The sequence below is a fragment of the Periophthalmus magnuspinnatus genome, chromosome 9 (assembly GCF_009829125.3).
Source record: "Periophthalmus magnuspinnatus isolate fPerMag1 chromosome 9, fPerMag1.2.pri, whole genome shotgun sequence".
Taxonomy (NCBI): Eukaryota; Metazoa; Chordata; class Actinopteri; order Gobiiformes; family Gobiidae; genus Periophthalmus; species Periophthalmus magnuspinnatus.
This window is the reverse complement of record NC_047134.1, coordinates 18,289,136-18,310,652: the sequence shown is the minus strand read 5'-3', so window position 1 is coordinate 18,310,652 and position 21,517 is coordinate 18,289,136. Positions and strand designations below refer to the sequence as shown.

Genomic DNA, 21,517 nt, shown 5'->3' with positions numbered 1-21,517 from the left:
ATTCAACTGTTCCCAAAACAATAAGCGAAAAGTTTTCTCTTTTCATCATCCCTATAAAATAACTAATTGGACCAAAAACATGAAAGGTTAAGATTTACAATAAAACTATAGCAAACTAGCCAAATTAATACTTTTTTTGAAATTGGAAATATATTAAATCCCTACATTATTAACAAATATATATGTTTTTATGCATCTCTACTGCAGTACCAAAAGCAACCTGTGAGGGGCAGCAATACGCTTGGAGGCGTCTGGGTTGCTAAAAACACACAAGAGAGACACGAAGCGCTTACGTCGGGCGCGCGAAAGCCGAAGCCGGAAGTGAGTAGAGAAACCAACGGCGGACAGTTTCGGGATTTGAATCTATCGCACAATTGCCATAATCTTTAAACATCTACATAATTATGGCAGACCCAAAGGTGAGAATACACGCTTTGGATCATCAACTTCATTGTGTTTCGTTACAGGGAGAATTGAGATGTAAATGCTCCTATATTTACTGCATTCTCCGACAAACTTTGTACTTGGAGCATCGAAGCAAAATGCCGATATTTGGTGATATCATTTCCAAAGCTAGTGCTCTTTGCGATCGTTGTGGTACTAGAAACAGTGATGGACCTTGAATAGGAAGGTGTATTAAGCCTAGTAGTATATGTCCTACAATTAATGGTAGAAGTAGTTTCACAGCAGTTACACAACACGTTAGCTACAGGTTTCTACACGAGAAATCTTATATGCCCCATAAAGACAATTTAACGTGTCTGTTTTTGGACGAAAAAGAAACATTTCTTTACGTTTTACTAGCTAGAAACCATTGTCAAAGAAATGAGATCCATGACTATGCCCATGCCTTTGTCTCTCAGGCACAACAGTTGCTAACATGAGTTGGCTAAATGTAGCTTTCATAGTCACGAATGTTTTAGATCCGAAACAAACGCCAGTCCCAATTTTAAAGCCACACTTCTCATATTTGCTACTGTACTGTATTTGTTGTAAGCGTGGACGTTAAATGGGATCACGGCCCACATGTAATTGTAAGCTGATAGTGAAAGAAACTACGTTAGCTCGCCCTGGGCCTTAAAAAGTAGCATAACTTCTTCGTGAGTTCATTTTATCAATCTACTTCGTTTTCCCCTAAAAAGAACATATTCGGACGAGCTATTCCTAACCATTGATTTTAAATGATACTGGGTAATCCAATATATTCTTTACTGAAATTGTATTTGGTGTGGATGCTTGGTGGCAGGCAATACAGCTGCTAGGACGCTGAAACGATTCAAGTAGTGTATGATTTACGACAGATACGATGATCTTTCGTGGCTGAAATGGTGCTTTGCTTGAGAAAATCCATACTCAAGTTTTACTCATCAAAGCCACACTTACTTGGTGAACTCCAAATCTTCCCATTGAGGGGTTCAGAGCATGCAGCATGTCACAGTAGATTTAGTAGACCTGATGATCTGTATGCATTGATGTGTGGTTACTTATTTATTCACAGCCCTAACCCCACCTAAGCACTGTAACATTTTTCAGGACCAAGAGGAACAAGAAACAACAGCTCCAGATGCGGCAGAAGAAACCAATCATGATCCCCACTATGATCCAATAGTGAGCCTTCCAGAACAGGATATAAAAACATTAGAAGAGGATGAGGAGGAAGTCTTTAAAATGTAATTTGACCAGTTTGTTTCATGTATTAAGATTTAAATAGATTTGAACAATAATGTCTTCAATCAAAACTCCACAGGAGAGCCAAACTGTATCGGTTTGCCTCAGAGAATGAGCCTCCTGAGTGGAAGGAGAGGGGCACTGGAGACGTGAAGCTTCTGAAGCACAAAGAGTCAGGTAGCATCCGCCTTCTGATGAGGAGAGACCGAACACTCAAGATCTGTGCCAACCATCACAGTGAGTGCACATACACACTGTACTTTGGGTATGGTCACAGCAATTACAGTACTGTTTATCACTCTGATTATGCTACAGTTACACCTGCAATGGAGCTAAAACCAAATGCGGGCAGTGACCGGGCCTGGGTGTGGAATACATTGGCAGATTATGCTGATGAATGCCCGAAAGCTGAACTTTTGGCAATACGATTTTTAAACTCAGAAAGTAAGTTTAGTTTTAACTTTTTCATTTCAATTGATTGCATTCAAAATTGAAAATTCTCCATTTTGTTCATCACAGATGCTCAAAAATTTAAGGTGAAGTTTGATGAGTGCAAGGAGGAAGTTAGAAAAACTCTCAAAGTTAAAGGTAAGCTCTCATTAATACATTAGACACAAACCATAACTATGCAGACTCACTCTGTTCTTTGCTGTGTGATCCAGCTTAGGACTTTTTCTGTCTGCTACAAAATTCTGCAGAACATAACAAATAACTGTTTTTCTGTAAAGAAAAGGTGTTTGTTCTGCCACATTTTGTCCTAGAAAATTAGATGATCTAATAAACTAGAGTATTTTACTGAGGAAATGGGTATTGGCCAATTAAAGCCATATTTCCCAAAAGTCAATTCATAAAAGGAGAAAATAGGCATTTAAGTCTGTTTTGGTTCTCACAAAATATTTGGCACATAATTAATATTCTAATGTACACATTTTTGAGTGTGCACAGCCTTAGAACAGCTCTGTAAAAAAGACTGGATGAACTGTCTGTCTAGTCAATCTATGCTCAGCATAGCGCTACTTTTACAATATTCTACAGGGGAATACACAATTTGCTTTCACTATTCACTACCCACCAATTAACACATTTTTGCAATCCCTATTGTTTTTTTTATTTATAAAAGCTAACATACTTCCGCTGTTAACAGGTGGGGATGATGGGCCAGACAAAGTTGCAGAGAAACTAGAAGACCTCTCTGTAAAGGATGGGAAGAAGGAAGAGGACAAAAAGGAGACTGAGAAGAATGATGAGAAAAAGGAGGTCACGACAGAAGAAAAGAATTGAGAAATAAGAACTCGCTTTTGCTGATCTTCAAGTTGTCAGTTTTCCTCTTTTTCTACAATAGACTGTAACGGAACTGAAATTTGGACACTTGCATATTATTTTTATTATCGGTTTTGCTTCAAGATCACAAGTCCTTGATGCCACTGAAAAAAAACTAACAATATATTGAATTTGTACTAAAAAAAAGCCTCTCCTTAATCCCTGAAGATGTCACCTTTTCATACGTCATCGATATTACTTTTATAAACTGTGAAAAAAGGCTTGTGATAGTGATAATTCCCACATTGGGTGTCATGATTTTTTTTTTTTTAAGTATTGTTGAAAAATTTGTAGACTAAGAGGATGTAGCCTGCACAGGACAATATACGGGGCATTAGAGGTGTTAAAATATAAAATCTTTTTGTACATCTTGACAGGTTTTCTTGCCCTGTTTAGTGTCCATGTTGCCTGTAGCGGGGTGAAGGTAGCTCAGGTGGTCTTCAGTGGGTGCTGCTTTAACTGCCTTTTTTGGGTTGGTTAATGGAGAAATTTACTCCAGGCAGTTAAGTAGCTATCTTGGTGCATGTGGCAAATGGCACTGCACTCTCATGGCATTGGAGCAGATGCACTTATCAAAGCATTTTGCATAGTTTTGTTTGAAAATCTTAAGGTCAACGGTTCAAAGTTCGCAGCTATGTGCTTAATATTTTCCTGATAAATATATTTTGAACATTCCCAGACAGAAAGCATGTTTATTAAATGTAACAAAGTGTGACCTATCTGCTCACCTAATCTTCACTAATTGAGTTCTTAGCCTTTGCCTCTGAAGTGCATCTGTAAAAATGTGTATGGATGAAATGTTGCTTTTCATTTGCACAGATGATTTGAGATGTTTCCTCCTCCACCTTTGAATAAAATCTCTCCAAGACCAACTGTTTGCATTAATGAAACTGAACAGAAGCTCTCAACCACTTCAATAGGAAATTTTATTTACTGTACTCCATTGGGAGGTTTCTTCTTCACAAAAATATGAATTTTTGTTCAATTGATCTTGTACATACGGTAGTTGCTTCAGTACGGTCAGGAATGGCCCCTGACCTGCAGTGAAGTCCATTCCCAAAACAAAGACTAGTGGCAGTTTATTTTAAGGGGAATTGGCATTAAAGAGGTGCAGAGATGCCCACTCTATATTAAGCATACTTGGGTTGAATAGCTCTTAGAAACATACTGGTTGTACTTAAACATTAGAATGTGTCAATGTGTCACGCTTAGTGACAAGGTTGTTTATCTCAGTTTTCAGTCACCAAATTTAGCAATTTACAACTACTGTCCTTATCTCAATTTACCACTGAGCCTATAGCTTATATTGTGTGATCTCACCTAAAATCCAGCAATCTAGAGAGTTTTTGACATGTACCTTTGGTAACCAGTATCGCTGAAAATTGTCTTATGTCTTTAAAGGCATAGTGGTCAAATCTTTTAACGCAGATACTATTGTAGGTGTCCATTGATACCTTGATGATAAGCTAAAATGCAAGTTCAGCTGCCACTTATTAAAGTGGTACTGGTTTGTACAGACAGAAGCTGAATTTCATCAAATAGCCATTTTTGATATCTTTTAGATGTTAAATACAGAGTAACTTTTGTTTGCATCACATTTTAAGTAAGATTATTTTTACACTGCAAGGTACAACTTTTTTTTAGGCTTTTAAGTCATCATTGAAGACTCAACATAAACATAATGCACTCAAATCTAGCCCAGGCTTCAGTTATTTGCCTACGATATAAAAATGTATGTATCAAACATAAGTTTTAAAGTATGGGTAAATAAAACACAATTAGAAAAAATACAAAATAAATCAAATCAACAACCAGTTAGCTTTTTACCAGTTACAATGACATATGCATACAACCGTTACATTATGGACGCAAACATAACATACATATCAAAATTTGTTTCGTTTTTAACAAATTTAAACATTAAGAAAACAAAGTTTTTCGGTTGTGCAATGCTGACCTATACCCTCCACTGTGATGAGGTATTCCTGTTCTATCCAAATGCAATAGTCACCCAATGTCTTGAACCAAGAAATTACCAATGATCATTGAAAAACTGCACTGAGAAAAAAAAAGGGGTTGTTTCCAACAATTAATTGACATAAACAAAAAGACATTCATTTAGTAGATTTATGAAAATATGACATTTGTAAATAAATTAATTTACATTTGAATATTGATAGCTGTTAGCCCTCCCTCTAAATATGTGCTTCTCCATCCAGTTGTGTTGTAATATCAAAAACACTTCACTTGAAAAAAGATGATGCAGTGCAGGTTTTACAGAGCACCTTGACTTGAGGCCAAAAGTCATGTGGTGGATTTTTATTTTTTTTTCCAAGTGTCAAGTAGATACACCTCACTGTAGTCTACAGTTAATTTTGTGTGTGACAGTTGGAAAAAATGTATTGTTACAAGTTACAACCAACAAACAATCATTGTCAACTACACTCCTGTGACCAAGATTATGAGCCAACACGTAAACTTTCCCCTCATTACCGCCCGAACAGCAGTGGTGTCTCACACCCTGTTAGAGGCTTCAGTAGAGGCAGGCTTATCCTATCAAAAGGAGTGACCTGCTCTTTGAAAACAGAGATGTTACAGTCTTGAGATGTGACTCCAGAGCACTTCCTCACACAGAGATCTCATAGGTGGTGCCACCGATGCCAGTCATCTTTTTGACGTTACTGTGGCGACTGGGGCTGAGGGGGGTGCCGTGGGCACTGGGATGGCAGTCCCTCTGCCCATTAACTATTATGGTTTCTCTGAATAAAAAAAACACAACAGGGAAAAATTATGTTAAACTGTTCAAACTGTACAGGGAGGGGTTAGGCATGCTGTTAGTTGAATGGATTATGAAGAATACAATATACAAACTCTGTAAGTATATGTGGAATGTTAGAAATGCATGCAAAAGAAATTCATATCATCAATCCTTTATTTTTCATTATTATATCCATGGATTCACACAAAATGGTCTATTTCACTAGAAAAGCAATCCATTACAGACAACCAAAAGTATTTAAATACCATTGAAATAATAATGGATACACAGCAATATTAGAACAAAGTGAGAGGGCTGGCTGTGTGCTGCAAACAGATAAGGACCTCCAATGGAACAGGGACATTACATGATGGCCCCATGCACCTTGGGCCTTAGACAGTGCATGCAATCCCAGATGTTAAGAGTCATACCTTGGAGCTCCCAGGCGAGGGGAGTCTGTCCTTTCATGGGCGTTCATGTAGGAGAGTTTGTGGTGGGAATAGGATGGGGAGCGGGGGACAATGGGAGAATGGGGCTGATGTGTGGGGGAGCGATAGCCCTCCGTGGCCCTGCTGCTGTTGGAGCTGCTGTGGTCAGTGTGCAGCGAAGTAGAGGAAGTCCTTAGGGCTCGGCCCATGGTGGACCCGCCATGGCGCAAGACCGGGGTGCGCTGGCCATAGTTCACCAACCCCACTCCCATGAGGTTGTCTCTAGAGCCACTGTAGGCTGGAGGTGTTGGGCCTCGAGATCGAGTCCCATCTGGATAACAGCCGCTAGGGGGCAGCCCGTACCCCCCTGGTCCATCAAACACACCAGAGTCCTGGGCATAAATGTGTGGTTGTGAGCGCCCATGGAACATCTGGCGCTTCTCCCTCTCCTCCATCTCCTTTCGCTCCTGGATGGAGGCCATGATGGTCTGGGACAGGTTGTCATAGCGCACTGGAGATGGGTCCCTGTCTCTTTGGTGAGGGGACTGCCGGCCCACTCGCACAGGCATCACTGGACTGTAGGTGGTTGTGACCTGCTGCCTCTGGTTCTCAGGTTCCTTAATGTGGCACATTTTGGTTGGCAGATAAGGAGAGTGGAAGCCCATGGAGGGCATCCCACGGTGGGCCATGTACTCATTGGCAGTACCTGGGGAGATGCTGGGATTGAGCAGGCTGTCATAGGACAGGCTGCCATTCCTGTTGGACAGTGTGTTGGGCGAAAAGACACTCTTGTAGGGGGTGGAGGTGACTGTTTGAGGCTGGAGTGCTGTAAGATGGCCCTTCTCGGAGCGGCGTTGAGCTTGCTTCAGGCTGAGGGAGCGAGAGTTCACAGGGTCAGAATCCAGCTGCAGAGGAGACGACTGGAACGTGCGATGGAGTGGAGCATTAGTGTATTCAGGCAGGTCTAGGTTGGGCTCTGAGCGGTAGTCGTGACCACGGACGCCCTCCTCCAGAATGGCTGAAGTCTTACATTCCTCTCCCATGATAATCTGAGGAAAAAAGGTTACAGAATAGTTAAATGATTTTAAGATACAACTACACTGGGTTTTACTGAAAAGAAATCAGCATCTTACCTTCTCCCGAGAGTTGTGGTAGTGAACCTTGGGCATGGTGCTGAAGGATGGCCTGTATTTGTACATGGCTGGAGTCGAGGGATGGGTCTTTCCAGAGAGAGAGCTCTCTACTGACAGAGGAGTAAATAGTCATACATATTAGAAGGCATGGGTTGCAAAGAGGTATCAGGAGTATAATGAGTGCAGTTGACACACCACCAGGTGGCAGTAAAGTTCAATAAAAAGAGCCTTTTGTGTTCCAACCCTAACATAATGCAGAAAATCTGCTGTTGAGGTCTAACCTGTGAAAATTGACATCTAATATGACTAACAGAACACAATAAATCTTCTTTATATGTTGAGTGCTGGTGATGTCATTCATAAACCCACAGCCACAATAGTTTCTGAGCTGTTAGACACAAATGACAGGCTTCATCTTAATTATAGTCCAGATCTGAGCCTGTTTGATTTCTCTCCCCTCTATTGGCAGAGCTCCACTCCCTCACACCACTTAGAGGAGAAAAGAAAAATGGTGATTCATGTTGCAGTGATTCACTCCAGCATTGTACAGCAAATCTGATACAGATTCAGTGAACCAGGCTCCCTCTGCAACAAATCAGGTCCAATCTCCAGCTTGGAAAAATCAAGGCCATAGGACTGTCACCGAGGTGGGCATTTATCATGCCTAACTAGAGTCAAGTCACTACAGGTCTATAAAAATGCCATTTATTCAACAAAATAGACAGAAAACTGGGAAATAGAATTGACCTAAGAAAAGGGATGGTCCCTGCTTACCTTCACTGGAGATCAGATGGTTTTTGAGGTTGTACCTGTCAGCTTTGGGAGGGAGAGGGGGCTGGATTTCTTTTTCATCCAGACCATCCAAGCTGTTTTTAGACTGGAGACAGAGAAGACATACACAGCAACATGTGAAAAATGTCTAAATAAGTTTGTGCAGAAAAGACAATGCTGCAGACAGTAGTAGTAGGCCTAGCAATCTGCAAAGCGTTCTCTGGCATGTCTTCTGTCCATAGTATGAAATAATTAAGGTATAGTAGTTCACCTGCTACCTGTGATAATTTTCTCCACAGCAATGGTAAACTGTTATTACCATATTACCCATATTGATTAATGTATTGTCAAATAGCAGTGAATTACACTCAAAAGAAAGAAACTAATTACAGCACTAAAAACTGCACTGTAACCATATCTATGAGCTCACCTTGGAGCTGAGGATGGTGCCGTGGATACCGTTGTCGCTGACCTTGATGGTGATTTGCCTGTCGGAGAGGTCCGGCCTGATAAATGGGGGCTGGATATTGATATGGGGCTTTTTCCTGGGATCCAGCATATATCTGCATCAGAATGGACGGCATCAGCAAACAGGTCTCTCTTTGTCCTCAAACAATACTTCTATAGTGTGGCTCACAAAAGGTATACTACAATGCTATTTACACATGAATTTGAGTAGTTAAAATAGGGCACACTAATTACTGTATCAGTCAGAACCCAAAATATTATCAAATAACTCAATTAAATGGTGGTCTTCAAAGTATTTATTTTAATTATTGCTCATCTGTACTGCTGACGATTATACACATTCTCCATATATCTGATATAGCAATGCAATACATGCAATTTTACCTCAAAAGGCCAACTATATTAAAGGAACTGTATGTACCTACGCTCTTACAGTTTTGAAAAAAATAAAAATAAATACTATAGTCACAACTGAACCTGGACATGCAAATAGAGTACACAAAGTTTTTATGAGCAGGTCATGCCTCATGAAAGCTCAGAACTTTAAGAATTCACTGAGCTGCAGATGCTGCACTAGCACTGATTAATAATTGGCTGCAGGTGCTGGGGTTTAGGTAGTGACCATTCAGATCAGACAGAGTCCTTTTAGGTTTAAACAAACTGGATTTGAGCATTGGACTGAATAAATCAGCATTAGAATTGTTATTAGTATTTCATTTTAACATGTTTAACTCGTATCTGGGGAGTTTCTTTCCTTCCTTTAATATCATAGGGTCCTAACATTTCATAATAATGTCTGAATAATGTTTGAACTAAAAAAATGTAACTGTTTTATTAGATGATATTGTGGTAAATGGCAGTAAATGAAAGTGCAAATCTAACTGTTTGTTCTGTGTGGGTGAGTCAGCTCTCTGAGCCATCTGCCTTCCCCCAGGGGTTTTGGCTGCTTTCAGTCAGCTCTGGACAGACACCTCCACAGCCACCTCAAAGTATGTGCTCAAACATAACAGGCTCCTTTTCATTGCATTTAGCTGGAACTGCTTTGGGTCTCTATCGGAGATGAAACAATACTTAATATACAATACGATACACCTGTGGGAGTCAATATGCACATGTCACAACTTTAGCAGTGTTAATCGTGTTATTCTTTCCCAGGTACAAATTAAAACAGCTCCATAGACTGCTATATTTGAAAAGAAGAGATAGTGATATTGATTCAACATGTAATGTTCTATGTTGTCTTTTCAAAAACTAGACAGGAGAGACCGCTACAGTTGTCCTATTGTTCACATACACCAATCAGGCAGTTGAAGTGAACTGAACAGATAACATGTTCATTGCGGCACCTGTTAACAGAACAATGAACTCGAAGTGAACATCTGTACACCATGCTCATCTTAAAAGAGTCAAACTTGGTCAAACTGTGATGGAAAAGCCACTGGGTCAGAACAATTCCAAAATACCACCAGCAAAAAAAAAAATATATATATTTGTTTTTGCACTGTATCTCCACATCCATGTGCTTATTGTCCAATGTTTTAATGATATATGAAATGGCACATGGCAATTTGTGCATTAACATAAACATGACTACATAGAAAATCTTGAAAACATTTATATTCACAGAGAGGTACAATGTCTTACCTCGGCGCCAAAGGACTGCATAAAACGTACTCCACGTTGCCACAGCAACCCTTGGTGAAGGGATTTACTCCTCCACGAAACTTGCCCGTCACCTGAGCAGTATAAACAGTTTATAAAGAGACAGAGTTCATGCACAAGGCCATGGTACAAACCGACAGCATTGGACAATTTGTTGCCATTTATGCAACTAATACATAGATACAGTGACGCCAAGTCACCCTCTCCATAAGGACATGCAGTGGCTTGACAGAATTATTTGGATTTTCAAAATTTTGTATTCACTACATGAATCAAGAATTTATAAATAAAATAACGTTGATGTATACTAAATACTGATAGCCAATACATAGCCTATAGAGTTGCAGATTATTTTAATAAATAAACATGAAATTACAGTATTTAATCCATACAGCACATATTAGAAGACTGAAGAGTCTCTGTATTTACTGTGCTGGCCCTAAGCCTAGATAAATGTAAAGTGCTGCATCAATTCATACACAAATCGCTGCACACAAGGAGCCAGGTGATTTGCCCCAAAGCCTCAAGGAAAAATGATGGTTAATGCATTATATCCATTTTACCTGTTCATTGGTAGTTCGACCCCGAGCCACTAGCACCATATGAAATCCTGTAAGTCCCATGACTGGAATGAAGAAGAGCCCTGCTATACACATCACCACAAGACTAGGCATAAGGTTAAGGGCAACACTACTGCATTACAAAGCCTCATTAACTTTTAATGTATTTTATGCAACTGTATTGAATGTTTTGAGAGTCGATGTAACATGCTCAGATAAGAGGCAGGAGCCAGTATCCCTTGTAAATGATATGGCAATAATACGGTCCAAAACACTGTTTATTGACGTCAACCAACTGTATATTTATCCAACCACAACACAAATATTGTAACTATTAAATCTACTAAATGTACCTGCAATTTATCACAACTGAACAATCAGAATTATTGAGTGATGTGATGTTAAAAATATATCTTGTAATATAAATAAAGCCAGCAGAGGAGCATGCAGTGTGGAAGGATACGTGACAGTGGTATGCAATGCGCTGAGCCTCTCTCGGTGGTGAAGCACAAAGATGAGGCCAAAAGAAAACACGTCGATCATGTGCACACTCAGAGACAGCAGGAAGAGGAAGAAATACCGATAGTTCCTTCGTCCAATACAGTTATTTACCCAGGGGCAGTGATGATCAAAGTCCTAAAAGGAAGAAAAAACATTACGGTTAATATTTAATTATAAAATTAATATGTGAATAGAAAATGCCCACTTCATATACATTCACTTATGGATACTAATTTAAAATATGTCCTGTTGATGGAGACAACAAAGCATTTTCCTCGCCTCATACATACAGACATGTTAAACACATAACATGATTTCACACATTCTCCACATATGTGTGTAGATGAGTGCTTTGTTTGTACCTCCACACAGTTGTCACACACACTGCAGTGGGAACACCGCGGCGGCCGGTAGAAGTGACAGGTGGCGCACCACTTCATCCGGACCTGAATGCCCTTGATCTCCACGTTCTTATAGAGAGGAGCTCTGAAATCATCGTCCTTGTCCTCATCCTCGTCCGCTATCAAAACAAAACAAAAGCTTATTATTAGATATGCCATGTTGTAGATTTACAGTAGGATACAGATATATTGGCACAGTTGGAAGGGGAAATCCAAATATGTAGGAAAGTGATGTCGCTTCAATAGTAAGTACGCATAAAAGCATCACGTTCATTAGTGCGATATACACTGATTGGGGAATGACTGTGAATGGGGAGTGACTTTCAATTTTGGTTTTTGGTTTTTGAACATGTTAATACATTGTTTTCAGCAAATTTAGCTTTTTCAAAACAATAAAAAGTAACATGGTGACCTAAAATGTTATGTGTTAGCAATTAATACCCCAAAGAAGTAAAATACCCCTTTTAAAGCCCTAATTTGTAACTTTTTAGTCAAACTAGGGTGAAAACTAGGTGCCTGACTTCCACACCTGACGTCACCTCCTGTGAGCAGATAAACCAAAATCAGATGATTTGTTCATTTTATCGTAAACATTTGAGCTTGTCATTATATTTAGGGGTTTACTGTCAGTTGTCCATATCATAAGTACAACAGATTTGGGTAAGAAATATCCAAAACTAGGCTATTTAAATAATTACAGATGTAACATTAACTTGTGGTAGTTAAAAATATAATTTGGATTTTCATGCACACAGTGGAAAATGTGATTTTAATCGATTTTAAACGAAGTCAGAGTAGGGACTGCGAGTCTTTCTGATAATATCCTATTATTTAAAAATGTGAAATACCTTCAATTACATTTGTATAAATATGCAATCTAATTTTAATAGTTTAATTTAGAATGAGATTTGTTTTTCCCACAGTGTCAATTGTTTAACTGCACCAAACCCTGCTTTAAACGCTGTTAATGAGCGCCCTAATGTGAAAGCTGAAAACCTCCAGAATTTACCAAGTATCACTTATATTCATATAATGAATCTATTTGATATACTGGTTAAATTGCTGAGCTTAAATAAATCAACTTTCTACAGTATTCAAATTTTATTCAGTGCCACGCCTGCCCACTTAATCATAATTGATAAAGGTCCTTTGATAGTAGGATTCTACATATAGGTGGACTATACATGTTAACTGCTCTTCAGTAATCAGGAAAAAACCTTGATTTGCATAACCTTGGCATGAATGAGTGGGTCAGTACTGGTACTAGCAGCACATCCAATCTCTCATACTCAGACACTTTGAGTGAAGTTTCTTTCCTCTGGGGGGAGGTTTTATTTTGTCTTTGGAAATGCAGAACGAAAACATTGCGTCTGATCAAAGGCCTGACTCAAACAATGCGCACAAACCTGAGAAAATAATTTCACACAATGATAACAACAACGGTGGAGAGAGCTAGAAGACAGGCACACACAAAACAGGAAAGAAACTGGGCTTTGAGTTGAAACCGCTGAAAGACTTTCAAATGGATTGTAAAAATAAATGGCTCTAGACACAACTGCGTTTTTTGTGTCCATTTTGACAGCTGTGTTAACTTTGAAGTAAGGCAAGTTTAGCTGTGGCCTATTTTGAACAATGTGTGGAGCTATAACCATCTCGAACGGCTCAAAAAAATAAGCAGGAGTGTTTTTAAATCATTTTTGTGCTACTGAAATTGGTATAGAGTATCAAGTCTTTACTTACTATCAAAATCAAGAGAAAATTATTTGCACTCCACATCATAAGACACATGAGTTTTGCTAAATTTATGACTCGTAATCAGCATCAGTAAATTAATTTATAGGATTAGTTATAGTGTATGTCTTTTGCCATAAACCTAATAGGCGGAGATAAAGCTGAGCAGAGCCATTTCAGGTAAGGCAGATAACATGTGCATCGTACCAGTTAACACTTATAGCTGTTCATGGAAGATTAAGTGTATCTGATCATTTGCAACCATATTCCACTCCTCCTATGGGAAAGTCAGTCACTGTGTTGTTTCTTATTGAAAAAGAGGCTGAACACATGAAGCACTGCAGTTCTTCTTACATTTATGGGTATAACCTCCAGCAAAAAGAGCATGTGGACTTTAAAGGGCTGTAATATGGTGCTAATAGGACTGTAAACGGTGAAGAGGCACAGACTGGTTCACTGTTCAGCCACATCTGTTTGTGCAACCAACTGACTTAAATCATCAACAGATAATTGTTACAGTTGACCCAAGATGACATGTTTACTCTATAATGCTAACTGCGGGTCAAATGCAAGGTACGTCCTAGATACTGACCCATGTTTTTACAATGATTCACAGATAATTTTATTTATTGCAGTAGGCCTGTCACAATAATTACTATATCGACTTATAGGTCAATATATGTTAGATTTTTCTGTACTATGATCAGATTTAAGATGCAGATTGTTGAATTATGAACTTGTAAGACTCATTACAGACACAAGCTAACTACTTAACTGTTGCAATCTGTCATTTATTATTGCAGTTCATATTTTTTAACAATATTGCACATTTCAAATAGTTTTCTGGAGATAATTCTGCTTTGTCGTTCGGTTACAGTATAATAATTTATTGTCTATACTTCAGCAATATATCACACGTTTTAAAAGTTAATATTCTACTACTAAAACCAGTATCTAAATTAGGTATCAGGAGGCTCGCAAAAACTGCTCTTTTGACTACCTTATATTACACTACTTTGTTATATTGAGGAGATTAATGTAGTACAGATGGGATTAGAAAAGCAACATGCAATAGAGAAGCTCATGTTATATGTTGGGGTTGTGAGTAAATATATTAAAAACATACAAACCTCTGGGGTACACTCCAGGGTCCATGAAGGTTGCCATACTGAAATTGGCCAAAACGAAGAGAAAAACCAGGCCATTGTAGAGAGGCACTGCAGGGGAGATTACCTTGGTCAGCCAGGGGCACCTAAAACACAGACAGGTGGGATATTATATTAAATCACATATGAAATATTTCAGCAAGACCCATAGTTAAAATCTCTATGCTCAGAGTATTAAATAATAAAGACTACTTCAGTGTTAAGCTGTCAGATCACTGGGTGAGGTGACATCACTCTGAATCACGCCTGACCTTCTCTTTCACCTGGTAGTCATAACTCAGTGCGACCACCAGTGAAATATTCAAGCGTTGGAAAAAAAAAACACCTGAATCAAACCACAGCAAAGCCACTCGATCAAATGGACCCAAATGTCACAACCTGCTGTGCTGCGTAAGTACGTCTCACTGCTCAAAGCAAGGAATAGCTCCTATAGGGTTTAGTATAGGCAGAACGTGGAGGTCTGTGAATTTATGAATGAACAAGTAACTTTGCCAAAGGATATATATATATATATATATATATATATATATATATATATATATATATATATATATATATATATATATATATATATATATATATATATATATATATATATATATATATATATATATATATATATATATATATATATTTATTTATTTATTTTATTTTTATTTTTATTTTTTACTCATATTCAGCTTATTCTGGTTGTGCTGTAACATTTTACCAGAGCAATACCTGAATACCTCAAAGTTGAATTTAATCTAATTTAAAACAATGGCCAAGTAAGAGTAGAAGTTGTAGTAGTAGTAGTAAATGTTTACTTCATTTATTACATTTTTTTAGTTTGGCATTTTAATATCTTATTGTTTAATCAGAAAGACTTACTTTTGCATGTGGCTGCATTTACGGCGTTATAACTGTGCCTGAACATTAGGTAAAGAAGAGGCTGGCAAACAGCATTTTGGGAACATCTTCAAAGGAGCCATCACAGCCTTAGCAATAATTTCAAAGATGGTGTGTCACAAAATATGATGCACCTATCTTTAAAAACCACAGTTGTTTGCCAGAAATTAGGTGATTTCGTAAACAGTGTCACACAGCCCAGATTGTAAACACGAAGAGGAAAAAGACAGAATCCATTCTGGGATCCTAAAGCAGACTGTGTGGGTGGTAAATTGCCTGAGAGAAACTCAGATTAAACCACATACACTGGTTAACTGAGTAGGAGTTACAAATAAGCCACAGTTTATCAACACTGTTTAGAAGACACTTTTAGTGCAGGTGCAACCATGACTCAAATGGGGCAAATACATTCAAGTTTTTATTTATGAAATTATTTCGTGGGATATTGTATGAAGCAGCACTGTTTAACATTTACACAATTCAGCTTTTGAAATCACCACCCTCACCTTGCAAAGTTCCCACTTATGCAAATGCTATAATATTGTACATTGGTGGTTCTACCCCTAAACAGACCACCGAAAACATTCAAGCAGCTTTTACCATATTTCAGCAGTGCTTTATTTCAGCACTGACTTGTTTTAAGTCCCACCAAAACCAAGTGGATGATGTTGTCAAAGCCTGAATAATTTTGTCATCTATCCTGTTATTCATACCCTTGAAGGAAGGAAACCCCATTGAATTAGTCAGCACCTACTTGTATGTGGGTGACACCAGAGTTTCTTTTAATGTTTATATGGATTACCTTACCAAAAAGCTTAGGGGAAATTCGACTTTTTGTATTGAAATAAGTCATTTTTTTCCTTTCATAGTAGGAAGTATCTTGTGCTATCATTGATTATGTCCATAGTTGATTATTGTGACCTTCCTTTACCGATTTAAAGCCTCTCAATTCCATTTATCATAGTGCCCTGCATTATACAACTGATGGTGGGCATCTCACTCATCATTGTCCCCTGTTTCAGAAGGTAGGCTGGCCGTCTCTAGCGGTTCCCAGAGAAAAACACTGCCTTTAGTTTATTTTTATAAGACAATGTGGCAAACTTCTTGTCTATTTATCGTCACTACTGAAGGTTAAATATATCAACAATCACACACTGTTCCTCGGGTAAACTCTGAAATTACAAACACTGCCTTCATTCAGGTAGCTGTAAGATCCGCCTCATCTGATTTTCACATGGTGCTTTGAGTACATGCAGATTCCTTATTAAACCCTTCAATTGACACTTTATTTCAATATGCGAACAAGACCATGCCCGTGTCACAACTAAAGCAGGCTGTACAACACTGAGGCAGAGCAATAACAAAGTGAAAATCTAATTTCATCTTTGGGCCGAGAGGAAAGGCGAAATGAAGGATTAAAGAAAACTAATCTCAGAGCTGCTCTTGTAGCTGCCAGAGAAACAACGGTCTGTTTCTAACCCACAACAGATCAATATGAGGAGGACTGAGCAGAGGGCACACCTCGCACATACCTCTCATACCTATTATTCCATGTAAAGTGGGTTGGGATATAAAGGGTTAAGTGTTTTTGTGAGGAAAAAATATTCTTCAACGTGGTCACCCATTATATAGCAGCATATAGCTTTAAATGACTGGTTCTCTAATGTTTTACAAGCATCAAAACAAAATAAATCCCATTTTCAACTACCACCAGGTCATCTAAACCATGTCAGGATTATAGCAAATCATCTAAAGTAGGGCTAAACCAGGTCTTAAATAGGACAAAACAATTTCACTAAAAGTACAACATCAAAGAAATCCCTGTACGCACAAACTGACACCCATCATCTGCACATTTGGAGTTTGCAAATTAACCAACCAGAACCAGATATCACAGTTTGAGAAACATTTTTTTTTCTTTAGACAAGATACACCTTGCTTAAGTGAAAGTTGTCGAAGCTTAATATATTACTTACGCACAGTGGAGAGAGTGAATAAAGCACCAAATTAAAAGAACTATAATTGCTAGTGTGCGATTATTCTGTGTTACTGGATAGGCAGTGCTGAAGGCTGATTTGCTTTGTGAAAGTGACTAAACTGTCTTGTGGTTGTGTAAAAGTGCTAAAAAGCAACAAAGATTACAATAATAACAGTTTTATGGGGACCATTCAAATTAAACCACTATTTTTTGTAACACAGGAAAATATATTACAACTACAGACGAAGAAATGTCCACATAATGTACATCACAAATAAATTTCTATCCCTCATCTGTGGGTTGATTAAATCTAAGCTGAAGCATATTAATCTAAAATCTACAGAGACAGGAAAAGCCATAAAAGCAATTAATTTGAGTTACACAGCGTGTTTTAAGGACTGATTGGTTGGCACGTCTCAGATTTTAATAGGCCTGTATCAACATCTCATCTCATACAAGCTCGCAGCACATTACGAATCCCACAGCAATTTGACTACTCAAATCATCCCGTCCTTCATTTGCTTTTGGATGAGAGAAGGAGAAAGAAGAGAGACAGGCAGGCTTTGAACTCTGAGAGGAGAGAGAGAGGGAGTGGTAATAGTCGTAGGCTCATGGCAACTTCTGATCAAAGAGACGACTAGCACCAAAATAGTCGTGGATATATGTTTTGTACATTGTGCATCATAAAGCCCCACTGGGTCAACAATAGACTAAATAAAAGCAGGTGTTTTTTTCTCGCATTATGTTTTTTTTTTGCACTAAAAAACAAAAAATATATGCTTCCTTAATATGAGCAGGCTTGCATCTCCACAAACCTGACTTTTATTTGGCTGGGGGGGAAAGCCTCCACATGCTTGTTTCCATGGAAATGTTGTTTCTTTTTCTATAATTTCCACAGAATGGCATAAAACATTATCATTTTCCATGTTAAAAAACTATGGATTCAGCTTTATATGTCAATGGAATCATAGAGGTAAAGTTACACAGCGTCGCTTTAGGCATAAATATGTCCACAGTCAATCATATGCCTAATGGTATATAGTGCTTTGTGCAGTTTAAATTGTAGGAGCTTAATTTTCATAAACAGTTTTTCATGTGTTTTAGTGATGTATTTATTTAATGATTGATTGGTTGTTATCTGTATGAAAGCAGCTGGCCCCTATACAATTTCTCACAGGATTCATGAAGTTTATATCTAGTTTATATCCTTTTATAACATTTCCTTGATTAGGGTTTGCAAAATTTGTTTCAATTAGACTCTTGGCTACTACTACACACTCTCTAAGTATCACCATATTGATGTTTCAGTCATATTTTCATTCACAAACTGGATGCACACAGTTTTGGTGATATTCAGATTCTACAATGTGATGTCGTCATACTCTCAGATGGAGGTCAAAAGCCAGTTTTCCCAATTGATTACATTGTTTTCTACTACCCTCCTTTGACATGGGACAATCTCTACTGCAAATATCCCCATCCCACTGGCTGTTAGTATTCAGTACACAGGAGCAGCAGCAGCAGGCTCATAGTGCTCGCTGGAGGCACTGAGAGTTCAATGCAGGTCGAATGAGAAGCAGGAGTGATGATGTGCACCGATTATCACAGCGGAATGTACCTTTATAGGCCTTTGATGTTATTAGAGAGAAGGGAGGTAAAAACTTTTAGCCGAAAATGAAACGGCGACAGTATTCATCATCTGTATTACATTTTTTGTCAAACTGAAGAGTATTGTGATTATGATCTGATTTAGTTTTATGTTGCAATGGTAGGGAATGGTTCTGTTCAAAGTTCACATTTTAAACTCGTCCACGATCATTAACATTTGGAGGAACACTGAGGTATAAACTGCTAAACTCATAAGAATTCCATGCATTTCAGTGTATGTTGGATAAGGTCTAAACTACACGGTCAGCAGATTTATACACTGCCTGGCCCCCCCAAAAAAAGTCGCCACCTGGATTTAACTAAGCAAATAGGTACGAGCCTCCTCCAGTTGGTCAGGTCTTGGTTCAGCAACAGTCTGCGCTCAAAGAATGAGGTCAGCTGACACCTGAATATACTGAATGACCAGGTTATTCCATCAATGGATTTTTTCTTCCCTGATAGTACGGGCATATTCCAAGATGACAATGTCTGGATTAATCTGGCTCAAATTGTGAAAGAGTGGTTCAGGAGGCATGAGACATCATTTTCACACATTGGATTGTCCACCACAGAGTCCAGACCTTAACCCCATGGAGAATCTTTGGGATGTGCTGGAGAAGGCTTTGTGCAGCGGTCAGACTCGACCATCATCAATGCAACATCTTGGTGAAAAATTAATGCAACACTGGATGGAAATAAATCTTGTGACGTTGCAGAAGCAAAATCGAAACAATGCCACAGTGAATGCGTGCTGTAATCAAAGCTAAAGGCGGAACAACAAAATATTAGAGTGTGTGACCTTTTTTTTTGGCCAGACAGTATACATTAAAACACTGGACATTTTTTATTTGAAGAGGAAATTATGCTTTTAATAATTGCAGTCATTGCAACTTGTTTATTGCGACTGACAAATTCAGATTGAGGGCAATTAATGCATGTTTACTTTGGATTTTTTTTGTTTACATTAGAAACAATATGGTGGTATGCTGGTGGTAAAAAACGATCCTGCAGTGCTAGTTTTAGCTTTTAGTTTATGATACTCCGGAGATACATACTAAAAGAAGTATCTAAAAATATTTATTTGAGAGATATTACAGTGCACTTAACAAAAAATACTGAAAGAGCTTGCATCCATTTAGAATAAAAATGTATCAGGAACACTTAAACAATTATCTTAAGAAATTACAATGGGAGTTTCTGAAAATTGTCTGAAGAAGGCATGAGATAAAATAGACACAGTTGTGGGATAGTACTGCTTAGTTGCCTCCAGACAGATAGACTAACCCAGCCTGTTCCCTGTTACAGCAATAACTCTTGAGGCATAGACAGTGTCCACAGCTCTGCTCCGGGATCAGCAAAAGAGTGGCCAGGAATGTGACAAAGGCCCAGCCAACTCCTGACCGGCTCCGCTCTCCCTCCCCGGCAACTGTCTCCGTGAGCCGTGTTAGCTAAATGCAGCCTCTCAGATTCTCCTAAAGTCTACAATCAGGTTAGGTTTCATAGATGGGACATATTTCTGACAGGGCAAGCATACACACACACAAGCAGCCGTTACCCCCCCAAACCCGCCCTCGTTACTGTGGTGGAAATACTCTGAGTTATTTACTATACTTGTCTAGCTAAGCCTCACTGTCTTTGGCTCATTTATTTTTGCTGACCCATGGCTCTACCCTGGACTCCAGTTTCCCACAGGGAGCCCCCAAGCTGGGTTGTGAGTGGTGTGTCATGTCCCCTGGGGAGATAAGGGCAACAAAAAAGGCAGCAAATTGCAATTTTTTATTATTTTTTTTTTCTCGGATGCAGACTTTTCATGTTTGCCACTCCAAGCCACGTGTCAATGCAAACAGTTTCTCATCAAAGCCACGTTTGTTTGATTGGATTTGGAGCTGTCAGAGATTCATGAGTGCGTCAGGGAATTCATGGATTCAAAATTTATCACAAATGGATTACGGAGCTGTAAGTGAAAATTGGCAGGCATGAGTCATCGAGAGCTCTACATGCCTCTAATATGTGTGTTTACAAATGTGGTAATATGTGGTATTCACTTTCCATAAGTCAGTCAGTTTAATTGTCAAGCTTAAAAAGTGTAGTGTTAAGGTGAAGTCAGAACCCCCACAATAATTAATTTTATATGAATGAGTTATATTTCACATCACCTGTTATTTCAAATGATAGGTCGGGACTAAAAAGTGAGCAGTTTTTGAGTGAAGAACATTGTGAATATACCGTCTAAACTTGACAGCAAAATGATTATCCCCAGATGCTATAATGGAGGTACTACTTTACTTCTCTTGTCAGTGTCAATCGTGTGAGCTAAAACAATAGTGACACTTTTAGAAGGAAATTTAAGTAATTTTCATTCAGTCTAAAGTTGAAAAATTCCAATTTGACTGCATGTTTAACTGGACATTTATCTATTGTGTTCATTTATTGTTTA

At 38.5% G+C, this 21,517-nt stretch overlaps 2 protein-coding genes and 1 non-coding gene across 5 annotated transcripts in view; 2 read left to right on the top strand and 1 right to left on the bottom strand.

Annotated features, from left to right (window-relative positions):
• The first annotated feature begins 261 nt into the window (after window positions 1-261).
• Window positions 262-3,860, top strand: ranbp1 (RAN binding protein 1). Its single transcript, XM_033972956.2, has 6 exons — window positions 262-419; window positions 1,534-1,670; window positions 1,748-1,905; window positions 1,984-2,112; window positions 2,188-2,256; window positions 2,813-3,860. The coding sequence occupies exons 1-6, from the start codon at window positions 405-407 to the stop codon at window positions 2,947-2,949; spliced, it is 645 nt and encodes a 214-aa protein (XP_033828847.1). The 5' UTR covers window positions 262-404; the 3' UTR covers window positions 2,950-3,860.
• Window positions 2,297-2,423, top strand: LOC117377009 (small nucleolar RNA SNORA77). The gene has a single exon (XR_004541915.1). It is a non-coding gene; the product is annotated as a small nucleolar RNA SNORA77 (small nucleolar RNA).
• Window positions 3,861-3,924: 64 nt separating the features above from the next.
• zdhhc8b (zinc finger DHHC-type palmitoyltransferase 8b) overlaps window positions 3,925-21,517 on the bottom strand; it is a 58,367-nt gene continuing 40,774 nt past the window's right edge. Inside the window, exons 2-11 of one of the 3 annotated variants that reach the window (XM_033972990.2) lie at window positions 14,532-14,653; window positions 11,632-11,789; window positions 11,232-11,404; window positions 10,772-10,874; window positions 10,191-10,282; window positions 8,509-8,641; window positions 8,082-8,184; window positions 7,308-7,417; window positions 6,178-7,223; window positions 3,925-5,747 (exon numbers count right to left, since the gene is read on the bottom strand). In XM_033972990.2, coding sequence (XP_033828881.1) covers window positions 5,615-5,747; window positions 6,178-7,223; window positions 7,308-7,417; window positions 8,082-8,184; window positions 8,509-8,641; window positions 10,191-10,282; window positions 10,772-10,874; window positions 11,232-11,404; window positions 11,632-11,789; window positions 14,532-14,653 — 2,173 coding nt within the window. In that variant the 3' untranslated portion in view covers window positions 3,925-5,614. Of the gene's footprint in view, window positions 5,748-5,904; window positions 7,224-7,307; window positions 7,418-8,081; window positions 8,185-8,508; window positions 8,642-10,190; window positions 10,283-10,771; window positions 10,875-11,231; window positions 11,405-11,631; window positions 11,790-14,531; window positions 14,654-21,517 lie in introns of those variants that run through there. The other 2 variants (XM_033972991.2, XM_055224066.1) reach the window with 2 other exon arrangements.

Excerpts from the sequence above, each read along its gene's own strand:
- ranbp1 (XM_033972956.2), top strand. Across the intron at positions 2,113-2,187 it reads ACGATTTTTAAACTCAGAAA|ATGCTCAAAAATTTAAGGTG; the intron begins GTAAGTTTAGTT and ends TGTTCATCACAG. Across the intron at positions 2,257-2,812 it reads AAAAACTCTCAAAGTTAAAG|GTGGGGATGATGGGCCAGAC; the intron begins GTAAGCTCTCAT and ends CGCTGTTAACAG.